Below are 23,677 nucleotides of genomic sequence, written 5' to 3'. Positions count from 1 at the left end.
CACACACACACACACACGAGGGCATCCATAAAAATGACCAAGTTGCAAGAAGACAAAAAACAAAAAGAAATAACAATCCATCCATTTTCTTCTGGTTATCAAGTTCAGGGTGGCAGTGGGGTTGGAGCCTGTCCCAGCTCTCCTTGGGTGAGAGGCAGGGTGCACATTTGAAGGTGAGGGCACCATTCTGCTGCAGGCCTAAAACAAACAACCATTCATGCTCATGTTCACACCAACAGCCAGGTTAGAAGGCGACGGATTTGAATCCAGGTCCTTCTTGTGCTGCACCACTTTGTAATTTCTTAGTCACAGCCTTCATAAATTTTGGGAATGCCTTGCAGAGTACTGGCTCAATAACCTACCGGAAAATTCAAAACCTTAAAATCCACAAGACAAACTAAAAGATTTTCCAACAATTACATGTGCAATATTAATCAAGTGCACAACCTGGCAAATTTAAGGTTATTGTTAAAACAATGTATAAAGCACTGATATAAAACCCATTACTTATGACCTAAGAGTGAATTATAAGTGGTGACTATGTCGTGCCAATTTGTTAGAGATGATACAACAAGAAAATTGCATGATAACAGCTGAAGAAGCAATGGAGCATATTAAAATACAGGAAGTTACAAAACTGTAGCTCAGAGATGCAAATAAGTAAAGGAAGGTAAACCATCCAGAGAACAACAGCCGGAGAACAATCAGGTGTGATAAGTATTCCACACTTACCTGATTTAACAGGGATTCTTACAATTAAACCTTTTACAGTAGAAAACATCTGTGATGAACTGTAAAAGGGAAAAAGCCCAGCAGGTCCACAGTTTTGAGGGCTTTATTTCAAATAACAGGATACTGCAAGAATAGCATCAACACAGACAGTGTTTAATGTACACACACACACACACACACACACACACAACTAGACTTTTTGTGTTTCTCTGCAGTGCTTTGTGACTCTTTTGTTACTTTGTGGTGCATTCGTGTTCTTTGTGGTTTTCTGAACTACTTTTCTTGCTCATGTGTTTGTCTTCTCCTTCATTGGCACAGTGTGATACTGCTTCGTGATCTGTGGCTTAGTAACTAGCTTTAGTTTATCTTATGATTTCACTGACATACTGAATCTTTGTATGACAGCTGTGATCATTCTTGAGCCCCTATGTGATACTTTGCTGGTACTTATATTAGTATTTATATTTATATTTATATGTAGCAATGATGTAAAACTGTTAAAATGGAAGAAAATGTAATCAGATTTCGTCCCTCATCTTTAAGGTACGTTCAGATCTACTTATTTCAGTCGGGGTGATGGAGCTCAGCCCACAGAGAGACAAACGCAGCGCATGTGAGGGAAATAGATGAACTGTACAGATACTATGAACTGATTTCCCTACTCAGCAGAGGCGGAGAAACAGAGGGCCAAATACAGAGAGAAAGCACAAGAGAAGGAGAGACACTCAGGAAGTTAAACAGGGGAAGTTTAGTGGTTTGTTGCGTCATCGTTTTATGCTGCTACTTGTGTGCCGATGCAGAGTGAAGGTAGGAACACTTGTGTTCGCTTTTTAATTTGTTTGTTTCCTCACATTTAAAGTCTTTCCAAAAACGTGGACCGATTGGGAGGGGTGGTGGATGATAGGAGAGCAGCGGCAGGTGTCAGGAAGATGGAGAGAGTGGGGAGAGAGTTTGAACGTCTCTGTGAATCTATATGTTCAGTGCTCGACTTCCGCTGAAATGAGAACAGGGCCGCGATGGCCCTGACATGAGGGCAGGGAGGACAGACCGGGCTCTGTAGTGAGCGTAGTCCTCAGGCAGGAGCGGAGATTAGAAGCTTAAGTTGGTCCACCACCTCAGAGGAACCTTATAGCATGATTGGAGCGAAACGTTCAGGGGCTCTTTTCAGTGAATACGAGAAGTACAGACGCAAGGGTGTGGCCTTTCATTCGAAAATAAATTGAGTGCATCAGGGGGAAGTGAAGAGCCACATATGCAAGGCGAGCGTTCAGTGCAGTTTGTTTGATTTCGGCTGTGAGATTGTTCATTGTTAAAACGTGAAACTGCTATATCCACAACGAAACCGTTATCATTTCTGCTTTTGCAGGGAGGAAGACACAACAAAGTATGTCCTAACGCTCGATTTTACGTGACAGCCCCAATGCAGCGCAGCTCACAGAGGAAACAACCTGCACCTAACAACATGCACTGAGGCAAAGGAAACAGAAGCAGCAGCAGCACAGTCAAACCTCTGAAATGTGCAACGTTTTATCAGAGTCATCGTCACTTTAACCATTTTGGTCAACGCATCCAGAACAGACAGTTAGTGAACCTGACCGTCACCAGCAGGGCAGAGGGGACCAGTCTGAATGTGAGGTGAAAAGAGAAGACAGGAAGAGATGAGGAGAGTTCGAAGAAAAGGGGGCAACAAAGAGAAGGTGTTTGGATGTGATCTGTTGGAGCATCTAAATACCTCTGGTCAAGAGGGTAAGTGAGCAACCCTGATTAGAAAACATGTCCTGCTCTTATTGTTGTTTTCTGCACTTGTCATAGTTTTCTTCGTTGCATTAAACACCATCCTGCAGAGATAAATCATTTACATATGGGTGTCAAACATCAGCACAAGTACCGTTTATACCATGTAGATAAAACATGTCACAGAAGTGTTACTAAAATGAACATTTAAAAGTACAAATTTAATTCACTGACAGGTTCGCTTTAAGCAACCTGCTATTAAGCACATTTCATGGGATATTTCTCATGTTTCTTAACTCTTTAGCATCTCACTCTGTAGTAAAGTGCTTGCCTATGCTTTTTTTTAAAAAACATAGGCAAGTCGTGAAGGCCAACGTTCAGATTATGACTTTGCTTGTCAAACCACACCAGGCTGAGTCAAACATTTGAAAAAGTCTTAATCATTTTATAATGCGACCACGACTGACTCATTGTGGGCAAAGCGTGGGACATCGCAGGGCAAATTACTTTGGGGGTAAGTAAAAAAAAAAGGTAAAGACTTTTGGGAAAGTATTCTGGCACTGATGAGACAAAGGTTGACTTTTTTAGAGGAACATCAGACCAGCAGTCATAAGTGGGCATAGTGTGATGGTCTGGGGCTGCTTTGCTGCTTCAGCACGACTTTCTGTAACTGATGGAACCATCTCTTTACCAGAAATGCTCAAGGAGAACGTCTGGCCAACAGTTCATGCCCTAAAGCTCAAACAGAGTTGAGCTGAAAAGAAGGACAGTGATCCAAAACACCAGCAAGTCCACCTCTGATTGGTTTAAAAAACTCCAAAATAATAGTGTTGGAGTGTTATAGTGAAATATTCTTTAGCATGACCTTAAACTGGCCATTCATGCTTGAAAACCCTCCAGTGTGGCTTTATTAATTCATCCTGCAAACATGAGTGAGACAAAATTCCTCCAGAGCAAAGTGAAAAACTCATTGCAGTCGTTGTTGCCAAGGGTCACAAAGCCATTTATAAGGCTTAGGGGACAATTGAACAATGAAAGCTGCATTTTGTATTTATTCAGGTTGTCTTTGTCTAATATTAGAATCTGTTAGATAATCTGAAACATATAAAATATAACTGTGACAAATACGCAACAAACTAAGAAGTCAGATGGGGCAAACACTTTTTTGTGGTACTATAACTGGAGAAACAATGATTTTTGCACTTCAGCTTCTGTTTTATTTTCTGGTATTTTAAGATTTTAGCAGGGATGCAACACATTTCTTGTCAGTAATGTTTCCACTTACATGAAATAAAGAAAAAAAAATATCGGACATAATGTCAATAAATGGGATGAAAGGACAAGGAAGGTGTCTGCCGTGCGCCTGGCCAACTTAACCGTGACCCTTAGAACGGAAATATTCCTCTCAGGGATCCATGTAGTCTTTGGCACTTCTGTGCTTCAAGCTAAATGCCCACATGTCAACAATGACAAAGCAAACATAACTGTTTTAAGCAGACAGAATATTTGCTGTGTTCACAGTCATAGTTTGGTATGCTAATTTTTCTCACTATCAATACGCAAAGACAAAACAACAACAAAGCTGTGGCTGAAATCAGTTTCATGTTTGTATTTGTCAAATCTCAGTATTACAGAAATGTACTTAAAAATAACCTGTCCAACTACCACAACATAAGTTTTATATATATAGTATAAATGGTGTGGTGACTTTGACCCTGAAATAAGGTTTTTAACCCTGGAAATTATATTCATTACAACAGTCTTTCATAGGTTTTGATCGAGGAGTCTTTGAGTCATATGTCTGATGCTCTGCATGAACCTCTAGATGTCAGAGGATCATTATCAATAAGATCCGTGGACCATGAGAAACCGGGCAAATTTTCATCGTCAAAAGTCATCAGTATGCTTTAGTTATAAAATTATAGATTTGATAGACTTATTGACTGTATATGTACTGAATTTCCAGAATTTCTCGGAGGAACCAACCTGAGGGATTAATAAAGTTTCATCTAAAGATGACAGATTGAACATGTTCCATGCTTTTATTAGGCCCATATCCAGGTTATTCATTTGAGTCTTCTTTCACAGTTCCACTGGTGCTGCGATGCTGCAGTGAGTTTGTGGAGCATCATGGGATTGTTGATGGGATCTACAGGTTGTCTGGAGTGTCATCCAATATACAGAAACTCAGGTAAAATGTCTGTGTGTGGTAAACCTTTACCTGTAAATAAACAATATAATCCACATATATTTTAACGGCTATTCGATTATGTTATTATCATTCAAAACAGGGGTGAGTTTGAGAGTGATGGTAATCCTGAACTGAACAAGGATGTGTACCTGCAGGACATCCACTGTGTCAGCTCTTTGTGTAAAGCTTATTTCAGAGAGCTGCCCAACCCTCTGCTCACATATCAGCTGTATGACAAATTTGCTGTGAGTATCTCAGACATGCAAAAAAACAAAATAAAATCCTTGACTGGTCTACAGGCATGAAAACAGAAAATAACACGTATTCTAACAGGAGGCTGTGGCCATCCAGCTAGAGGAGGAGAGGCTAGTAAAGATCGGTGATGTCCTGAAAGAGCTACCAGCACCTCATTACAGGTACAACCCTCTGCATCCCAATGACAGCCGCTTACTATATAATAACCTGTATTTCTGCACTGAAGCAGAGGGCGTCTCCTTTTATTTCTCTCCAGTAACTACCACAACAGATCAGCTCAATTTTATTACTTCACCAGAGATTAGTTTTAGGGCTTTTACAAAGTGCTCACTATTTGGAAAAACATTCTTTACAGGCTTTAGTAAATTCTTCTATATGTAGATTTTAGTTCACTGCCACAAGGAAACCATGTAGGAAAATATTACAAAACTGTACATTTACAGATAACAACACTGGACCCCGTGAAGCTGCTTAATTACATATAAATGGGCTGAACTGGTGGTTTTGGTCCGCCATCATCAATCTATTATCATGGGGTAGAAACATAAGCACAGATGCCGACACGCTTCTCTCCCTAACCACCTCGTCCTCCAGGGGCATGCAAGGCCTTCCAAAGCCAGCCAAGAGAGCGTGCCCTGGGTCTACCCTGGGCTCTCATTACAGTTCAACATGGCTGAAATACTTCACTTAGTTGGATCACACAGTCCAAAAGTCCAGTACAGTTACCAATTAAAAAGTAAAGAACTGACCAATAACAGTATTTCCTTTAGGAAAACCACCATTAATCCCACATTTACAGATGATAATATTGATTATTACATGGTTGATGTGTAAAATAATACTGTTTCTAACAAGGCTGCAGATTTAAAAGCTGATCATGTATCATGTGTGTCCTACAGGACTCTGGAGTTTCTCATGCGTCATCTTGTCAGAATGGCCTCGTATTCGTCAGAAACCAACATGCACGCCAGGAACCTGGCCATTGTCTGGGCCCCCAACCTGCTCAGGTGTGTTAATGAAAAATCAGTGTGTCTCAGATATGTGCTCTTGTGAACTGAGGGATACACTACCTGCTTTCATTCTGAGGGAAAATACTATATATATAAACTGCTGAAAGTTACTGTAATTTCAATTTATAGTGTATGCGATTCAATAACCTTGTATCGTGTACCGCTGCCTTTGCTTACCTGTTCCTTGTTCCTTTTCTGCTTCACTTTGTTCTTCTGTTGTTTTCATCCATTCCTTCTTCTCCTTTAGTACATAGTCATGTCTTGCAGTTGTGATAATCAATCACTAAACCAATCTATCAATCTGTATGAAAAGGTCTAAAGACATTGAAGCGACAGGATTCAATGGCACTGCGGCCTTCATGGAGGTCAGGGTCCAGTCCATCGTGGTGGAGTTCATTCTCACACACGTCCCTCAGCTGTTTCCTGATGCAGGTCAGAACACAGATGTGCATCCACAGACACTCACGTGCAGAGAAAGACGATAAACTTATGTACCACTGCTTAAAATCTTTCCTCTGACCTCTTCAGACATATCAAACGAGAGAAGGAAGTCCCTCCCATCCCCATCAGCATTCCCCAACACGGAGGAATGTTTATTCCGGCCTGTTCCCACCCCAGCTTGTAGCTATGGGAACATCAGTCCAGGAGATGGTCCACTTCCCATAAGACCTTACCATGCCATCATTGAAGGCACAGACAAGTGAGTAAACCATTTCTTTATCTGGGTCACCATTACTGTCCGTTATACACAAAATCTTAGTCGCTTACACTTTTTAGAGTATCAGGTGAAGATGAGATGAACTGAAGTCAGCAGCAAGTTAAGCTTTTCTCAGGGATAATGCAAGTGATGCTTGTATGTTAGAAAATAACATTTCTTTTCATATAAACGTCTTGCAAATGCGCGTGTCTTGCTCGCCTCAGGAGGAAAGGATCCCTTAAAGGCAGGAAGTGGATGTCCATCTTTAACATTGGAGGACGATTCCCGGATCCACGGCGAAAACACAAACCTTCAACCAAAGGTACAAAACCTTCACATAGAAATGAGTCACATCATTTATTCATACTAAGTTAATTTCTCTTTTTCCATAAACAGGTTTGCGTGTTAACAACTTTATATTCTTTGGTTTGTTTTCTAATTTCTTTTCACTTTTAGGAAATAGTAACATTTAAAATGACATTCAAACTCACATATTTTTAAATATAAATATTTAAAAATGTAAATATAATTTGTTTGTGTTTTGGCACTTTTTATTAATGTACTTTTAGAAAACTGTTGCTGCTGGCTGCTGTTTTGGACATCAGTTTTAAGTCTCCCATAGATCAGTTCCAACAGCTTCTCTCTATATATTATCTCACTTATCTTAGAAATATTTTTTATATTTTTTCAGCTCCAGAGAAAGAAAGGCCTGCTCTGAGACCTGCAAGAAGCATGGACTCCCTCAGCTCCCCATCCTATCCAAATGAAGGTATCGTCTTCTGAAACATTAAAATGATGAATTTGTTACTTAGAAAAATAATTAAATGCAGTACAAATGTTAAGAAGTATGTGAATTTAATATTTATTTAGATATAAACTCTTCTCTAAAGAATTTGAAATGTTGATTTAATTAGTTTGATTTGATTAAGCTGTAAGACTCTGAGGTTTGTTAAAATGTGAACTTGCAGTGCTTACGTATAAGAAGAAAATGAGCAGATAAAATTTCATTTAAATGCATCCGGTGATAGTGAAAAGCTGACTGTGAACGTCTTCCACCATCACCACACAATAGAGTTGAATGGAGCTTGTTTTCTAATGTCTTGAAGAAAAAAAGCGCTTTTACATGCCATTTTGTAAAGTCCCGCTTTGAAGCAATTAAGCCATCCCCATCTTAGTTTTTGGACTGTGCTGGTATTTATATAGTGCTTTTAATTTTTCTAGTCTTACTGATGTCTCAGAGTACTTTACCAGCAGTGACTACAAGTCATATTTTGAAGTAAGAAGTGACCACATTTACTAGCGGTTTAACTACAACCACTAGCAAGAATGGCTAGCTAGAAACATTTATAGACTGCATCAGTGCAATGCAAAGAGTGACACAGGCAAATTAATCTTAAGTAGCACAAAGTAAAATGCTAGAATTTAACCCAGTCTCGTGACAAAATGTAAAATCCATTAACGTTTATAGACACCAGCTGATTTGTTTTTTCCCATGAGAGCTAGCGTAAATTTGAAGCTAATGTACAGAGTGTATCAAAATGAATTATTCAGTTTGGAGAGGCTATGTTTTTTAAAGTAATGGACGTAGAAACTTGCGGTAAATCTTAAAATATTATTAAGGTTTTACATACAAAACAGCGCTTTGCACATCATGTTCTACCTACATTTTGCCCCCCCACCCATAACCTTCATTTAATTTTTAATTTTTAATTTATATTCTAACATCTGTAGGTATTTAGTATATATTCTTATTTAGTGTATTTATATAGAGAAATATAGATTATATATACTGTAAATACTACATATTCTGTTTCTGTATCAATGACACCAAGACAAATTCCCCGTTTCTGTAAAAGCTTTGCAAAAAACTTGATTCTGATTCTGAGCAGGCCATATGTCCATGCAATTGCAAAACTTGTGCCATACTTTTATGAGCATGTCTGGAGTCACTGCAGCCACTGCTGTTGTTAATATTTAACCTACCGTACACCATGTGGAACTAACAAATCTCTAACGCGGTTAAAACCCACTTATTTAGCCTCGCCTTTTCTACCAGTTAACGCTTGCTTGATAGTTAGCTTAACGCTTATTCTTATCTTCGGCTTCTTAATTACTTTTAATTAATTTTTAATTTTTTTTGACTGTTTTATCCTCTACACTTAGCCTTCTTCTATGCTTTTATATGCAATTCTTTTGCCTTCGTGTGTTTTAATGCCATTCAACCTGCTAGCACGTTTTGGTACCTTGCCATAGCCCTCATCCTTCCCTGTAACTTCATCTTACCCTCTTGCATGTGAAGCACTTTGGCACACCACTGGTTTTTAAATGTGCTATATAAAGTTTGTTGTTGTTGTTGTTGTAACAAACTCTTAATAGAGCAGTTAAAATAAATGTCCTAAAATACCCATTGGCACCACCAATCCCTAAGTCTCCAAATGTGGACGTTTTCTCCACTTAAACAAGAGAAATGATTTTGTGTACCTGGAAAAAAATCCTTACATATAAGATCGTTTGGAGTAAATGAAAACACAACACAAAATACATGAATGAAGTTGGTATCAGACATACACAAACTCATGTTTGAAAAACAGAAGGTAGAAATTTAACACATCAAGACCTCCCCTCTAATATAAATACACATAGAATGAATAAGTATGTGAACATAGAAATGGGATATTTGTGTACAGGAAAGACACGATTATTCTCACATTACTGCTGTGAGAATATTTTGCCACACTGGTGAAAAGTATACTTTACTAGATTTTCACTTGTCAAACCTGGAGCACAGACCTTTTGTGGGTTTTTTTTTAATACAAGTAAGCACAAAGAAAGCCACATCATTAGATAAGCTCAAAATACTCCAAAAAGCACAAATACAGTCAAGAGGTCATGGTTCAGTCCAGCCCAGTGAAATTAGTTGAGATCAAGTCAGTGCCCAAGGTGCACAGTCGGGTGTTTCAACATGGATAATCATGCATAAACTTGATTCTGTCAACCTTGGAGGATTCATTGTTGATTCAAATGATTGTTTGCAGGTTATATCAAAATTTAGACTCAACTTTACCTTTCACTTAGGCTAAACTCTTATTTGTCATTATATTTTTAGGTACCAGGCGTCCTGGCCAGCGCCCTCCTTCCACCAGCATGTCTCCCCTTGTCACTACCACCCCTCAGGCTGTCTCTGAGCTCCCAGTATCTTCAGGTGGATTAGGTGCCAGTGAATATGCTGTGACCTACCGCAGGGGAACAGGGCTAGTAAGCGGTGGTGCAGGCGTACAGGGTACCTACACAGCTCTTGATCCAGAAGGTTTAGGATTAGCAGGCAATGATACTGTCCAGTCCAGATCTCCAGGAATATCCACTAAAGCTGGTCGGAGAGCAGCCATGCACATCACAGGACCCACCATGGTTACTGTGCCACTACATATCACCTCTAACCTGGCTTTAGGGGTTCTTCAAGGGGGCGGGGCTGACAGGATCATACACCGTAGAGACAAAAACGGGGGTGACAAGGCGGGAGCAGAAAAGGCAGCGAAGAAGGTAAGCAGAGTAATGGAATGGAATGTGGAAGAAACCAAGAAGGAGGAGGAGGAAGTGAAAAGTGAAAAGGAGAAAAGCAGTGAAGAAGACGTGGAGACGACAGAGGATTCGGTGGCAGCAGGTGGTGCTGAGGAGAAAACGGAAGAAGGAGCAGAAGAGAAAGGAGATGAACCTGAGAGACAACGAGACAAAAGCCTCCTGTCCAACTCAGAAGAAGATAACAAAGGTGATGCCAAAAATGCTGAACAAAATGTTGAAGATGATGAATATATGGGTAATTTGAACTTTTTTATTACAATGACCACTTTTCCTTACAACGACTGCAAATAATAACTGTTTTGCACATCAGTTATTGATTTTCTGGTTCAAACTTAAATGTCTTAGCTGCTACTACAAAGATTGCTTTAAAATTTGGTACAAATAGTCAAGAGCTCCGGTGCACCTATTGAGGAAACACTCCCAGGGGGACTAGCGACTTTTCTCTTTGTTGACTTTTTCTAATGTAACCCTGAGTTCTAATGTGGTTTTATATAAGATTCCACAAACAGTTCTGCTAAGTTTCATAAACGGGTCAAACGTTTGACCTTCGACTTTTCCGGTGGTGCCCTTTAGCAGGAATACCAAATACCTGCCAATCTGACTTCTGTATGTGTTTTGTGCAAATTACCACATTAGGGTATTCTGAAGGATTAAATCCATTCAGCTGCTCTAAGTCTTTTTTGCCCCAACCTTTGACTATAGCCTTTTAAAATACTTGAACATTTTTGTTTTTATTTATTTTCTCCAAGCACATTTTGAGAATCAGTCAAAAAATAAGCCCAATAATCTTACGCTTGTATTTTCCCCAAATATTTGTTTTTTCTCTTTGTTTTTCTGCAGCTGTCTTAGAATTAAACTATTGCAAGTACAGTGCAACAAATGAATTTTACTCGGTTGTGAAACTCATTAACTCATGATCGTTGTTTCATTGACAGAAATGAAAGTTAGTGAGACGCCTGAGCTTCAGCCAGAGGACACTCAGCATGAAGATAATGGAGAGTTCGATGCTTCTGATGTTCTCAACTCAACAGAGGTGGCAGGCGACAACCAGAATATGTTTGGCTACATTCAAGACAACTTTGAATTCCTGGACCAAATGGACTGCAGTGGAATGGACCATATGGACTGCAGTGTCTCTTATCAGGTGTGTTTTTTATGGTTGCAAATCTTTCTTAGCACATAAGAAGTTGGAGGTTTGCAGAAGAAAATGGTTATTTGCACAGGAGCAGTATTACGCTGTATTTGTGAAAGCTTTTTAATGTGGTTCCTCTTTTTTCCAATTAGGTGCAGGAGTTCTCTGTTGAACCTCCTTGCCACTCAGACGATGAGTATGAAACAATGGCTCAAGCTCAGACTTCTCCTTGTCCTCCAGAGCCACAGTCACGCCTGCGTCCAGGCCCTCAAAGTCCCAGCGAGTCAAACCCACACAGACCGCTCAGTCTCGACTTGCACAGTCGACACACAAAATCCCTCAGCCTGCCTTACATGACCTCGCCTGTCCACGGACAGGATGAGTCTTCATCTGAAGACGAGGCTATGGGGGACATCATATGTGATAACGAATACAGTAGCGAGGAAGACGAGAGCATGTTCGTTAAAAGCCTTCCAACGGATTTCTTTTTGAACACAATCTCTGGGTTGGAACCAGAAACTGATGGACAAGAAAGTTCCCTTCGTGATAGCGTTTCTGTGCATTACATAGAGAGCTCTGAAGAAAGAGACTGCCAGTCACTGAAAACTGAACATTCGGCATGTAAAGAAACAACTACGGGAGAGCGGGAGCAGGTAGAAGTGAACGACAGAGAAGATAAAAATGGACTGGATGAAAAGGAGATGACAGAAAAACAAGAGGAAACTAAAGTTCATCAGGAAGGAGACCAGCTGGAAAACGACATGCAAAGGTGACAACTGATTACAATCTCAGATTTTAGTATTTATCATTATAGCTACCATGCATGTGCATTTTTGTCTTAATCTTTCCTGACTGGCAGACAGAAAAAGCACAATAACAACTATTTTATCTATTATTTTACACTAACAGTGAGTCAGATAACCACAACAGTGTGTGTGATTGTAGCTTAAATGCTTGATGTTTAATTAGAATGTGACCAGGTTCTGCACTTCCTGTCTGACATATGATGTTTGAGCATCTTTCAGTTCGTTATTTTGGTTTTAAACTCGCCTTATTGTTTTCGTCTTTCTCTGCAACTGGGTCCAGCAGCAGCAGCAGCAGCTATTTTCAGAAACAAACAACCTAATAATCTGAATATACCCAGACAACAGTCAGCCGGTGAAACCTTTAGACTGTAATGACCCAGATATTTCCCTCAGGAGTTTGAGAAGGCCAAACAGAAATAGAATGGAGAGTGAACAGGCTATTTGACCTTACTTATGAGAAACGTTATTCCACATGAATGACAAAGATGTAAATAGTGCCAGCATGCTTAACATATAAACTTTCAAAGGTTTACATGTCAGTTATGTTTTTGTGGCTGATTTTGGAGAAGAAACCCAACTGCACGCTTTTCAAAAGACACTATAATCACTTCGCTCTTGTTTTGCTGCGGTGTTTTGTTTTCCAGTATCCTGTAGTTAAGTTGTGTGGTCACAGTGGCCACTACTTGGATGATTTGAAGGCTAATGCCTGAAACCTGTGTGCACCCCCTGGTGGAAAAAGATTAAAAGTACAGTGTGGCAGATAGCACCACATGTTCTTCCCATCCCTCCATTAGAAAATCATAACAAACTGAGGGGAATTCTCTTTTGATACATTAAACTTTGTGTCATCAGCTTGAGAAATGCTACAAGAATAAACTGCTACAAGTTTAATTAAACCAGGAAGAAATATTAAATAAGAAGCTCAAAATTAGAGCTCAAAGAATTCTATAAAGTAATGTTAATATGTCTTAAAGTCTCACTTATATTGTATGCGTCTAAACTGTTTTTGTCTCTTAACTATCTGCAGCAGAGAAACAGAGGAACATCTGGATGTTATGAAAGATGCTGAAAGTGAAATATCCTCAACAACCTGCTGTACAGAGTTTCCACTGCCAGTCACCGAGGACACTGACGAATCCAGCACTGTGGCTGGCACGAGCGTTGAGGAGGTGAAGGAAGTAGTTGAAATTGCTCACAGCGATTGTCCATCTCAGGAAATGATGAACCAGAAAGAAACTGAATCAACAAATCATACCAGAAGCTGTAATGGCGGGGGTACAACAGAAAGAGACAATAAGGAGGGGGAGAATGGTGTGATATGCAATGAAATGGAGGACATGTGTGAACAGTTTGTACTGAAAATAGAGGAAAGTGATGAGAAAATGAGGGAAGAAACCTCAGAGGGAAAAGCTGACAGAGAACACGACAGTAGCAATGAGCAGGATACCCAAATCTGTGGGACACACAATGACATTTGGGAAGAACTTGAGGACATTGTATCTGAAGTGATAGAAGATGAGGAAAAGGCGCAGTCTGAGAGGGAGGGTGATGTTGGGCAAGAACATTTGGTAAAAGATGAACAGGACGAAGAGCACGGATCAAAGGAAATGGTGGAAGACGACAAAGAGGAAGCGAAGAAGACGGAAGGTATGATAGAAGTAGATGGTGAACCAGTGGAGACGGCTGAAGGAGCGCCAACAAGTTTAGAAATGCAACAAGAGTTTAACGAAGATGAGACCCAGAGAGAAACTCACGAGAAGATGGCCAGCAAGGAAGACTCTCAGGAATGTGTCACAGCAGAAGAGTTTTCAGATCAGCCAGAGAATGAGAGCGATGGTGAACAGACAGCTGATGAGCAACTTGAAACTGCGCCAAGTGAAGATAACCAATTTAAAGAGGTGGGCTCTGATATGACAGAGGGAAGAGAGAGTGAGAAGAGTGACGGCCCCTTAGAGGGTGTCGGAAGCACGCTGGTCTCCTCACAGCCGAAGATCTACCAAGTTAAAGCCGTGCCGGTGGTGCCTCCGAAGCCGCAGCACTGCAGAATCACCGCCCTGACCATCCGACAGCAGCAGCAGCAAAGAGAGAGAAGAGACGGCGACAGAGGGGGAGACAACACGCTGAGAGTCCCAGGAGAGCAGGACAAGGACGGAGACCAGAGCGACGAGGGCTCTGAGAAAAAAGAGAGTCCAAAGCTCAGGGGAGATAGCCGGGAGAGAGAGGGGAGGAGGGACAGGGCCGAAGTCAGAAACAGTCCCCTCAGCATGTGCTTTGATGAGGCTGTGGCCATTGCAACCATGAGGAGAGAGAAAGAGAGGGTGAGAGAAGGAGAGGCGGAGGCAGACGCGCTGGGGAAGTGACGTAGAGATTTGAATTGTACAAACTAGTTTTCCGCACACAAAGTTAAAGGCTGTATTTTCTTATATAGAGAGGTGAATTTATTCCATTATACATTACAGCAACAGCAGCCCTGCTTATGTAAGGCAATTGATTTAGCCGTTTCGGTGTTTCTTTGTAGAATGCATAAACCAATAGTTTTCTAATATAAATATTGTTCAAGGGAAGTTTTGTTCTCCGTTCATTTACCAGAACAGAATAGACCGCGGAGATGATATAGAGGGAATCAGATGCGGGGGTTGGATTTACACGGTCAGCATCTTGAATCCTGATATTAAGAGGAATAAACTGAAACAGATGACAAACACTGAAGTGCCGAAGTGCTGCTCCAGTGTGACAAACCATCTGGACGAACTGCTAGTTTCAAGAGTCTGGGTTGTTAATCTAAAAGTAAAAAATATTTGCATTGAATACACTCCCTGTTACACTCGGTGTTTGCACGAGTAACGAGTTTTCTCTCTCGTTACAGAAAGGTGTACATAAAAATAGAGGTTTGATGCCAAATACAAATGTGTTTAAAAAGATGCATAGACTATATCATTTAGCAGGAATATGATGTCAACAGATCCAAAGTTGTTTTGCATTGTGTGAATAAAACATGTTTTCAATATGCTGTGTCTTCTTCAATCCTTCTTTATTTAAACTTTATCAGAGCAAACAAAGTGTGTTGGTGCTGAAGCTGAAGTTACAAATAGCTTTTATTGTTACGTTATAAAAATGCTGCTGGGATTTGCTTACATCTTCAGGATGTTAACTGACAGATAAGCTGAAGGTAAATACAAAAAAATCATTAAAATAACTTCTTCAAGCTTCAAAAAACACTCGAAAAATAACTCGACTTCCTTTTCGTTGATTACACCGTCTAACTAACATATATCACACATCACTACCATCTTGTTAACCTTCATTTCACTCTTGCTGCTATCCGTGTGTCACACATTTTCTTTAAAAGTTACTTTTTTCTTTACAAATCACCCCCAACGCTCCTCTTCACCTCTCTTGTGCACTGCTCATTGCTTTTGATGGTTGACCCCTTGCATTTATACTCATCCACCTTGCACTACCTTTGCTCCTTACATATTCACCTTTTTCTACGTGCCTCCCTCTCACTCACACACGTCTTCTGTTTTGCTTCTGTAACCTGAAGCTGACGGTCTTTAAAACAAAAGAACTCATAATAGACTTCATTAGGCACTCACATCTCCGTAGATCTTATCTGGACCCACAGCACCATCGCCTTGATAAAGAAGGTCCAGCAGCGGCTGCACTAACTCCGCGTCGTAAGGAAGAATAACCTGAACCAGAAGCTCCTGCTAGCCTTCTACTGGTCCTCAGTGGAGAGCGTGGACTCCAACTATCTGGGTGTTTGGTACGCAGTGGCCACAACTGACAACAGGAAGGATGAGCAGAGGGTAATTAACACCACCCAAAAAAAAACCAAAAAACAAAACACTGGCTGCCCTCTGCCTCTCCTGGAGGCCATGGCCAGATGCTCCTGTCTCAGGAGAACCAGGGCAATCACAGGTGACCCCTTGAATCCCACTCACTACCTTTTTGACCCACTGCTCTCTGGTCGACACCTCCAGACACAAACAGCTTCTTCCCGGGGCCATTCGGACTGCAAACAAACACTGTCCTCACACACCCCACCCCTGCCCACCAACCTCACCACCTGAGCCATAATGATTAGAAATGATTATAAATCTCTCTCTCTCTCATATATATATATATATATATATATATATATATATATGACACATTTAGAGCAGCGGTCCCCAACCTTTTTAGCGCCACGGACCGGTTTATGCCCAACAATATTATCACGGACCGGCCTTTAAGGTGTCGCGGATAAATACAACAAAATAAAACTGGTACCGGTACCGAAAAAAAGAAGATTTATTCATAACACACGTGAAAAGACCAAGGAAAACCGAGTTAACGATAAAAACGATAACAAAATAACGCTGAAAACCGATAAAAAAGCCTGAAAACCATACATTTACACACCTGAGCCTCAACTCTCGCTGCCCGGTACCAAACGACTCAAGGACCGGTACCGGTCCGAGGCCCGGGGGTTGGGGACCGCTGCATTAGAGAACACTGCTCCGTTTATTATGAGAGATTTATAATCATTATTATGTTTATTAGAAGTTTTACAGCCGTCGGTTTTACATCATATCCGCTTTTTCATTTTCCCGGAAGGGAACCAAAATAACAGCAGGGGAGTTGGATCTCACCACATGCATCAGCTGGTAGTTCAGCTTACATCTATAGCTGAGGTTTAATCTTCGGGTCATAGGATGTCTTTTCCCTCGTCGTTTCCTGCGCAGGTCGCAGCCATCATGGACGTCTTGGCGAAGGCGGCGGTGGCAGAAATCACGAAGCTGGTGGAAGACGGGAGTCTGGTCCTGCGCCTGGAGCTGAGTCGGAGGAAAGATGAGAATCAGGAGCTCCGAGCAAGTTTGAAGCTGATAGAGGCTGAGCTCAAGAAAGCTCAAGAAGCTGCCGCAAGCACAGCTACAGAAGCCAAACATACGCAGACTACAGCCGAGGAACTGGTGCTCCGAACGGGTAAGAAACGGCAACATCTGGAACCGACCAAACGAACCTTACTCAAAAAAATCTCAAATTTTAACTTCCTTTGCTTATAAAAATGTTTACTGCACATTAGAACATAAATGATCATCCCTATCATGTTGTGATGGTTCAAGTTGAGGTTCGGCTGAAGTATGAATCATTAGTAAGTGAAATGTATTTATAAAGCACACTGAAACATTGCTTTGATAAATGGAGGACCACAAGAGCCACACGCATCAAAACAAAGAATTCTGTGCTTAAATAATGAATTCTGCATTTGTAAATTCATTTTTGAAATAATTGTATTTATTCAAACATTATTAAATAATACATTACTTCAGTAATTTATTTTAAATAAAACACTGTAGTTTCAAAATTAATTAGTAATCCATCAATAAATACTTAAAACTAAAAATGAATTTCACAAAAATAGAATTAAACTCTCAATAAAAACCTCATTTAAAAAACTATTTTCAAATTCCAAATTAAAAAACTAATTTTCAAAATCTTTTTTTTTTAACTCAATATGAAAAAATAGTAATAAGTAAATGGTTTCAAAAATCCACGATTTACTAATAACATTTAAAATGGTGATTCCACTCCTCATTTGAAAATCCTTTTCAAATGGAAAGAGTAAAGGGAAGTCCAGACTTAAAAGCACAGATGGAGGATGTCCTGCTTATGTCAAGCAGTAACAGTCTAAGGAGAAAGCTACTGGACTTCTTTATTTTTTTGCACCTGTCCCGTTTGGTTCTTTTGCCATCAGAATTATTGTCTAAAGGCCAAGAAAGATGTCCAAAGGATTTACTTTACCAAATGGACCATCCCGGCCTTGCCCTATTGTCTTTTTGATTCACTTTGTTTTTAGTGTTTATTTTATTTTATTTTCACTTGCTACACATGGGACGGACATCACTGGGGAAATGAAAGGGGAGAAAGAGAGGTAGGGAAAGAAAAACAGCGGGGAAGAGAAACTGTGATAAAGGGCAAAAAACAAAAACCAACAAGACAAACAGACAAAAAATACATATATCACTGACCTGGATCACCTGTTGAGAAAGAAAAATAGAGAAAACAAGCAAAAAAAGAGAGCAATATAATAAACAACATCACGATGATCTATGGGAATATGACAGTAAATACTAAATATTAAACATTATTGTGCAGCACGTAGGATCGACAGCACAGTGTGCTTTGAGGTAGGAGCCAAAAAGGGTGTTGTTTATGTGTGTGAGCACCTGTGTGTACACCTGTGAGCATGGACGCGCTTGTTTTTAAAAGGTTCCTTCATGTAATGATCTGCTAGAGGGTGTGGGGAGCCACAGCCCCATCCTCCAGGGCATGAAGCAGGTATGGAGGAGATTCAGGCTCCAGACATCCAGAGACCCTCAGAGCACAAGAGACCAAGGAAGACCAACAGAGGGGCAGCCGCGCCACTATCCCAGAAAGAGCTGAGGAGAGTCCCAGATGAGGGGTCACTCAGCAGCCGCGGAGCAGAAGCCAGGGGGGGTTGCAGTGACGTGCCCGTGAGCTCCACCGGCAGCCAGCTATGCCAGAATGACCGAGGCCCTGACAAGCAGCCACCAGGAGTGAGCTAGTGTGTACCTGGACGCCCATCCCCGGACACAAAGAACCACCAACGCACCGATGTCTGAGGGCGTCTGCCACTGGCAGGGGAAGTGGTGGGGGGAGATAGGCCTCCATACCTTGGAGGGCCTGAGATGTCCCAGAGAGGTGGCGTCTGATACCCGACCTGACATATAGACACAGACAAACGGGCACACACAGATACAAACATCCATTCCCACCTTCATGCTCTCATATGCAAATACTCAGCACTTACCCAACATGGAGACAGACATAGATAGACACTGTACACACAATCATACTGCCCAAGCGTACTCTATGCCCCAGGTCTTGCCGCTTGCCCCTAGAGGGGGAAACTGCACCCAGACCCAGGTGGTGTGTAACAGGGCGGCCCTTAGCGGCTGGAAACACAGTGAGGTGGACCAAGGCAAGTGTAGTGGAACAAAGTATTTATTTTCTATGCAGCTCTCCTTACAACAATTTGTCGAGCTTCTTCACAGCACAAAAAATCCACCCTCTAATGACAACTGGCAGCCTTAAATATGTTCAGCTGTCACAGACTTAACCATTATTCCACTCTCAGGTAAGTTATTAAATCCCAACCTTCCACCACAGTATACAATATATCAATAAGAATAAATACACAAATACATTTCACATTTACATATTAATAAATATTTCACACTTTAATATTACACCAAACCCAATATTATAAAAACCCAGAAACCCAAGCACAAAAAGATTCACCACGCTCTCTTTACCAATGGTCTCCCCCGGAACCTTTAAATGGTGTCTGGACCCCCAGGGAAACATTTGCCCAAACACCCTGAGGAGGACACAGGCAAGAAAGGTGAGTAATCATTATCTTACACTTATTTGCACCACTTTTATCCCTAGATTTCACACACACATTTACATTAGTTTTCCTTACTGGTAAACCTTAATCACAATTTCAATCACCATTCTTTTCTCCTGACAGACAACCACCACATTCCTTGATGAGGAGCAGCTGTTCAGGATCTGAAATAAGGCTACCAACTGATTTTAAAATTCCCAATAAATAGTCAATAAATATTTAAACTTCTTGTGTGCAAATGTTTTACTGTGCAAATCCATGCTTAAAGTGCAATGCTAAATAAAGTGCTTGATAAGGTGCTTTTAATAAAGTGAAAGGTGTGCTCTACAGATAGTATAATATAAATAAATGTAGTAAGGGAGTCCTCTTCCTTACATGGTGTTACCCTCTTCCCTGGGGTGGAGAAAAGCAGACCGCCCCGACTCCGCAGCAGCAGGGAGGCCCCACACTCCATTTCTTTTTGTTTCATTTAGACCTTTCACCCCTCATCCAAGAGGCTTCTTCACTTCCTCATGACATGAGCCAAGGTCATTACCTCCAGATGTTTTAGGTGAAACCACGTTGAGACCTTGCCTAACCCTATCGTCTGACCCACTGAGGTCATCTGAAATGAGGTTAAGGTGCCTGTGAAGGAATCTCAAGAGTGTATTAGAATAGAATAAATCTTTATTATCCCACCGATGGGAAATTTCGGTGTTACAGAGCTCTTACAGCAAGGGAAAATAAAATATAAAAGGAAGACACAGGGTGGTCCTATAAACATAAACAACCGAAGTTTGTATATACAGGTATCGGTTATAGGTGACTGAATCCTTTACCAACAATTTATTTTAGTCTTTGTAGTTCATTTATAAAGATAGTTAAATATAAATTTATAACACTGTCTTTCTAACTGCTGGGATATTTTTTATTATGTCTTGGTCCAATTCGATGAATCAAAGAAATTCATTTTTTTTGACATTCATTTCATTTTCAGATTAAACTGACTGAATCTTTTTTAATAATATATCAGTCAGATAAAACTCTCAAGAACTTATGAAGATAAAAACAGTTTATTGCAGTATATCAGTGACTTTCTAAACTTTGTAAAACAAGAGTTTATCAGGAAGCGTCCCTTTGTGACTGACATGTCTAACCGTTTCCAGTAAACAAGTAAGGACAGCACTAAAACACTTATACTGGTGAAACTGGTTAGATGCTCTGTTGACTTGCTTTTGTTGGTTGAGAATTGAAATCGAGTGTTAACACTGTTGTCATTCTTTTGAATGCAGACAAAAAGGAAGCTCAGGACATGGTTGCAGTGTCTCTTCAACCAAAAACTGCCCAAAATGTGACAGAGGAGAGCCAAAACATCTGGCCAGTGGTGAAGCACGAGCCAGAGGATGAACCTGCTAACATCGAAACAGAAGACAACACGGCGAGAACAGGTGTTTGCTTCAAGGCAGAGCAGGATGACTTGATGTGGCCTGCTTGTAGCATGTTTGAGAGTAACCCTGTGGCGTTGCAGCAGCACATGCAGATCCTCCCCTCTGACGCTGATCAGTATTCTCCTCAGAGCAACACAGAAAGTTCCTATAATTCTTTACTGTCTACCACAGAGGAAACTGCAGGCGCGCCAGTGAGAGTGGAGGTAGAGACGCACCCCGCGTGTATGGGAGGCATCGCTTTAGAGTCTGTTCATAATAAAGAGTTCAGATGTATTTCACCCCCTGCAGGCAGTCAGGGTGACTGCTTGCGAGCTGAGCCGTTACTCCCTCTGCCTCACGTGGAAACAGCCGCAGCAATCTCAGCAAGTTCAAATGCTGACGCTCCTAACCAGAGTAGAGATGTCTTTAAAGCCAAAAGGGTGATGAAGGTGTGCACACCTAATCAGAAAGTCTACGTCTGCTCTTTGTGCAACAAGAGTTTCTCGTGCCTGTTTCAATTGGAGAAACACGTAGCCACCCACCAACCCTCCAAACGCTTCAGGTGCCTCGAGTGTGGGAAATCTTTCACCCAGAAGACCCGGCTGAGGACGCACCAAAGCGTGCACACCGGGGAGAGGCCGTTTAGTTGCAAAATCTGCGGTAAGATGTTTTCGAGGCAGGACAACTGCCTCAGACACGAGCGGTTCCACAGCGGGCTGGAGCCGTACAGCTGCAGGCAGTGCGGTAAAAGCTTCACGGTGCTTGGTAACCTCAAAATACATGAAGAGATCCACCTGCAAGGAAGATAGCGATCAGATACTGCAGCTCTCAGAGATGGACTGCGGTAGTTTGAACATTTGCATGAACCTTTTATTTTACGAGTGTGCTTTGACAGTTTTATTGGAGTGAATGAACAGAAACATAAAAAGCCCTCTGATTTGCATTACAGGGGGGCAGATGCATGAGAGTCATTACATTTATTGTTTGCTTTGTCTTGCTTTTCCATTGGACGCACACCTCTTTGTGAGATATTACACATAATTAAACTAATATAATTTGACATTTTGTCCCATTAATGTGACAAATTTCATCTCCTGGGAAATCTAAACATTGTAACTATTATTTTTGAAAAAAGTTTCTATGTCTTTTTTTCCTAATGGCATGATCACAATTAACCTAAAAAAAGAAGCACTGGATATTATTTACTTTTAAGGGAATATTATTGTGTTTTTGAAAAAAAAAAGCATATAGTAGTGGGTAATATTATATAACAGATAATAGGTATTGATTTGTAAATAACTGGACATGAATAATTTGAGTTTATTATCTAATTTTTCTGACTAGGCAGCTTATTCTCTTTTTCACGACCATATGTGATGTAGATGTGAAATGTAAAAGTGAGGTCAGAGGTATAATTAGATATTTAGCAAGTTTTAAAGATTAAAGACATTTTATGAAAGTTTAACCTTTTTTGACCACAACCTACACAGACAGAAAAAAATAAATAAAACAGAAAGAAAAATAACCACTAACTGATAAATAAAGGCATTCTGGTGTTGATCCAAGAGTTAACAGTTGAACTTCCATAAATGTCAACTATTGATTGATTCTCATGCTGTGAGTAGGAACTACTAGAGAGGTTGGGAAGATTTTCTTTTTCTGTGTTCTCATATAAATATTAGATGGCCTTTAAATGCAGTCTGGGTAGCAAAAAATTCTCTCAGGCATTGAAACTGCAAGAGCGTAGTGACGTGTGAAGGGCTCAGAGGAATATATTTGGTCTTTGTTTTCAGTTTCCCCAAACATACCACCAGCAGACTGTGTAGTGTAGATGTTCCTGTCGTGTCAGAGGCTTCCTGGAGGGTGTCTGCACTCATTTCTCTGAGAACGGCTTCTGTGGTTAACTCCAACATCTTATATGAACCAGCACTCTTTAGATGGCACATTGAACTGAAAAGATTAGTAAGACATGGTCTGTTTATTGATGTTAACCGTGATGCTGATTATGCTCCCACGTGGATGTGCACATGGACAGCTGTGGTCACTGGGGGGTGTGTCGTTGTTTTATACTACTTTTAAGTCCACGTGCAGGGAGGACATTGCACTGTAGTTGCAGGGCACATGGATGCCTGATGATACCCTGCAGGTCCCTTTCAAATTCACAGATGTGGAAACATTGTTTTTCCATAAGCCATTTGTGTGTTACTGTTTAGTAGACATTTCTGTGTTTGGGAAGTTTTAGCTACCTTGTTTCTTCTTAATTTTTAATTCTCCAATGACTGTAAAAATACTCAAAGAAAACTGTGATTGGTGTGTTTGTAACTTTGTCATACTTCTGTACTCAGAAGTATTAAAGTGCCTTGAAAATATACTGGTATCTGTTGTTGAAACATGTCTGAAGAAATTAAATGGTTGGTCCTTTTCTAATATTTGCCCTTGTGATGTAGTTATTAGCAGGACAAACTGTATGTGACTGAAGATTACTTGTCAGATCTTAATTACACACATTTAATTAAAAAGTAAAAACTTTTAAGTGCGCAAGGAATTATGATTGTGTGTGTGTGTATATTTATTGTGTTTTGTGGGGTTTTTTTCTAACAGTTTAATAAAGTGCAGACAACACAACAATGAATTAATTGCATTTTTTAAATTGGAAGTGCATTTTTCATTTAAAGCTTCAACTCTGGGTTTCAAATGGTTAGATACATCTGTATAACT

At 40.6% G+C, this 23,677-nt stretch overlaps 2 protein-coding genes across 2 annotated transcripts; both read left to right on the top strand.

Moving 5' to 3' along the window:
- Positions 1 to 1,522: 1,522 nt before the first annotated feature.
- On the top strand, positions 1,523 to 15,096 carry arhgap30 (Rho GTPase activating protein 30). Its single transcript, XM_035908343.2, has 14 exons — positions 1,523 to 1,539; positions 2,099 to 2,478; positions 4,555 to 4,657; positions 4,758 to 4,902; positions 4,991 to 5,073; positions 5,812 to 5,919; positions 6,236 to 6,354; positions 6,451 to 6,622; positions 6,844 to 6,941; positions 7,311 to 7,388; positions 9,726 to 10,433; positions 11,134 to 11,342; positions 11,483 to 12,099; positions 13,164 to 15,096. The coding sequence occupies exons 2-14, from the start codon at positions 2,391 to 2,393 to the stop codon at positions 14,494 to 14,496; spliced, it is 3,861 nt and encodes a 1,286-aa protein (XP_035764236.2). The 5' UTR covers positions 1,523 to 1,539; positions 2,099 to 2,390; the 3' UTR covers positions 14,497 to 15,096.
- Positions 15,097 to 16,745: 1,649 nt separating this feature from the next.
- LOC102796875 (uncharacterized) lies at positions 16,746 to 22,070 on the top strand. Its single transcript, XM_006792360.3, has 2 exons — positions 16,746 to 17,104; positions 20,825 to 22,070. Exons 1-2 carry the CDS (start codon positions 16,834 to 16,836, stop codon positions 21,766 to 21,768), a joined length of 1,215 nt encoding a protein of 404 aa, XP_006792423.2. The 5' UTR covers positions 16,746 to 16,833; the 3' UTR covers positions 21,769 to 22,070.
- Positions 22,071 to 23,677: the final 1,607 nt, after the last annotated feature.

The sequence above is a fragment of the Neolamprologus brichardi genome, chromosome 18, assembly GCF_056152115.1.
Source record: "Neolamprologus brichardi isolate AB-2024 chromosome 18, ASM5615211v1, whole genome shotgun sequence".
Lineage (NCBI taxonomy): Eukaryota > Metazoa > Chordata > Actinopteri > Cichliformes > Cichlidae > Neolamprologus > Neolamprologus brichardi.
The sequence above is the reverse complement of the archived record's forward strand: the minus strand, read 5'-3'. Positions and strand labels throughout refer to the sequence as shown.

Bases quoted from the DNA above. Each gene is read 5' to 3' on its own strand.
- arhgap30 (XM_035908343.2), top strand. From the start codon at position 2,391: ATGAGGAGAGTTCGAAGAAAAGGGGGCAACAAAGAGAAGGTGTTTGGA. The intron at 6,623-6,843 runs GTGAGTAAACCA...TGCTCGCCTCAG, and splicing joins ATCATTGAAGGCACAGACAA to GAGGAAAGGATCCCTTAAAG. The intron at 11,343-11,482 runs GTGTGTTTTTTA...TTTTCCAATTAG, and splicing joins ACTGCAGTGTCTCTTATCAG to GTGCAGGAGTTCTCTGTTGA.
- LOC102796875 (XM_006792360.3), top strand. From the start codon at position 16,834: ATGTCTTTTCCCTCGTCGTTTCCTGCGCAGGTCGCAGCCATCATGGAC. The intron at 17,105-20,824 runs GTAAGAAACGGC...TTTTGAATGCAG, and splicing joins GGAACTGGTGCTCCGAACGG to ACAAAAAGGAAGCTCAGGAC.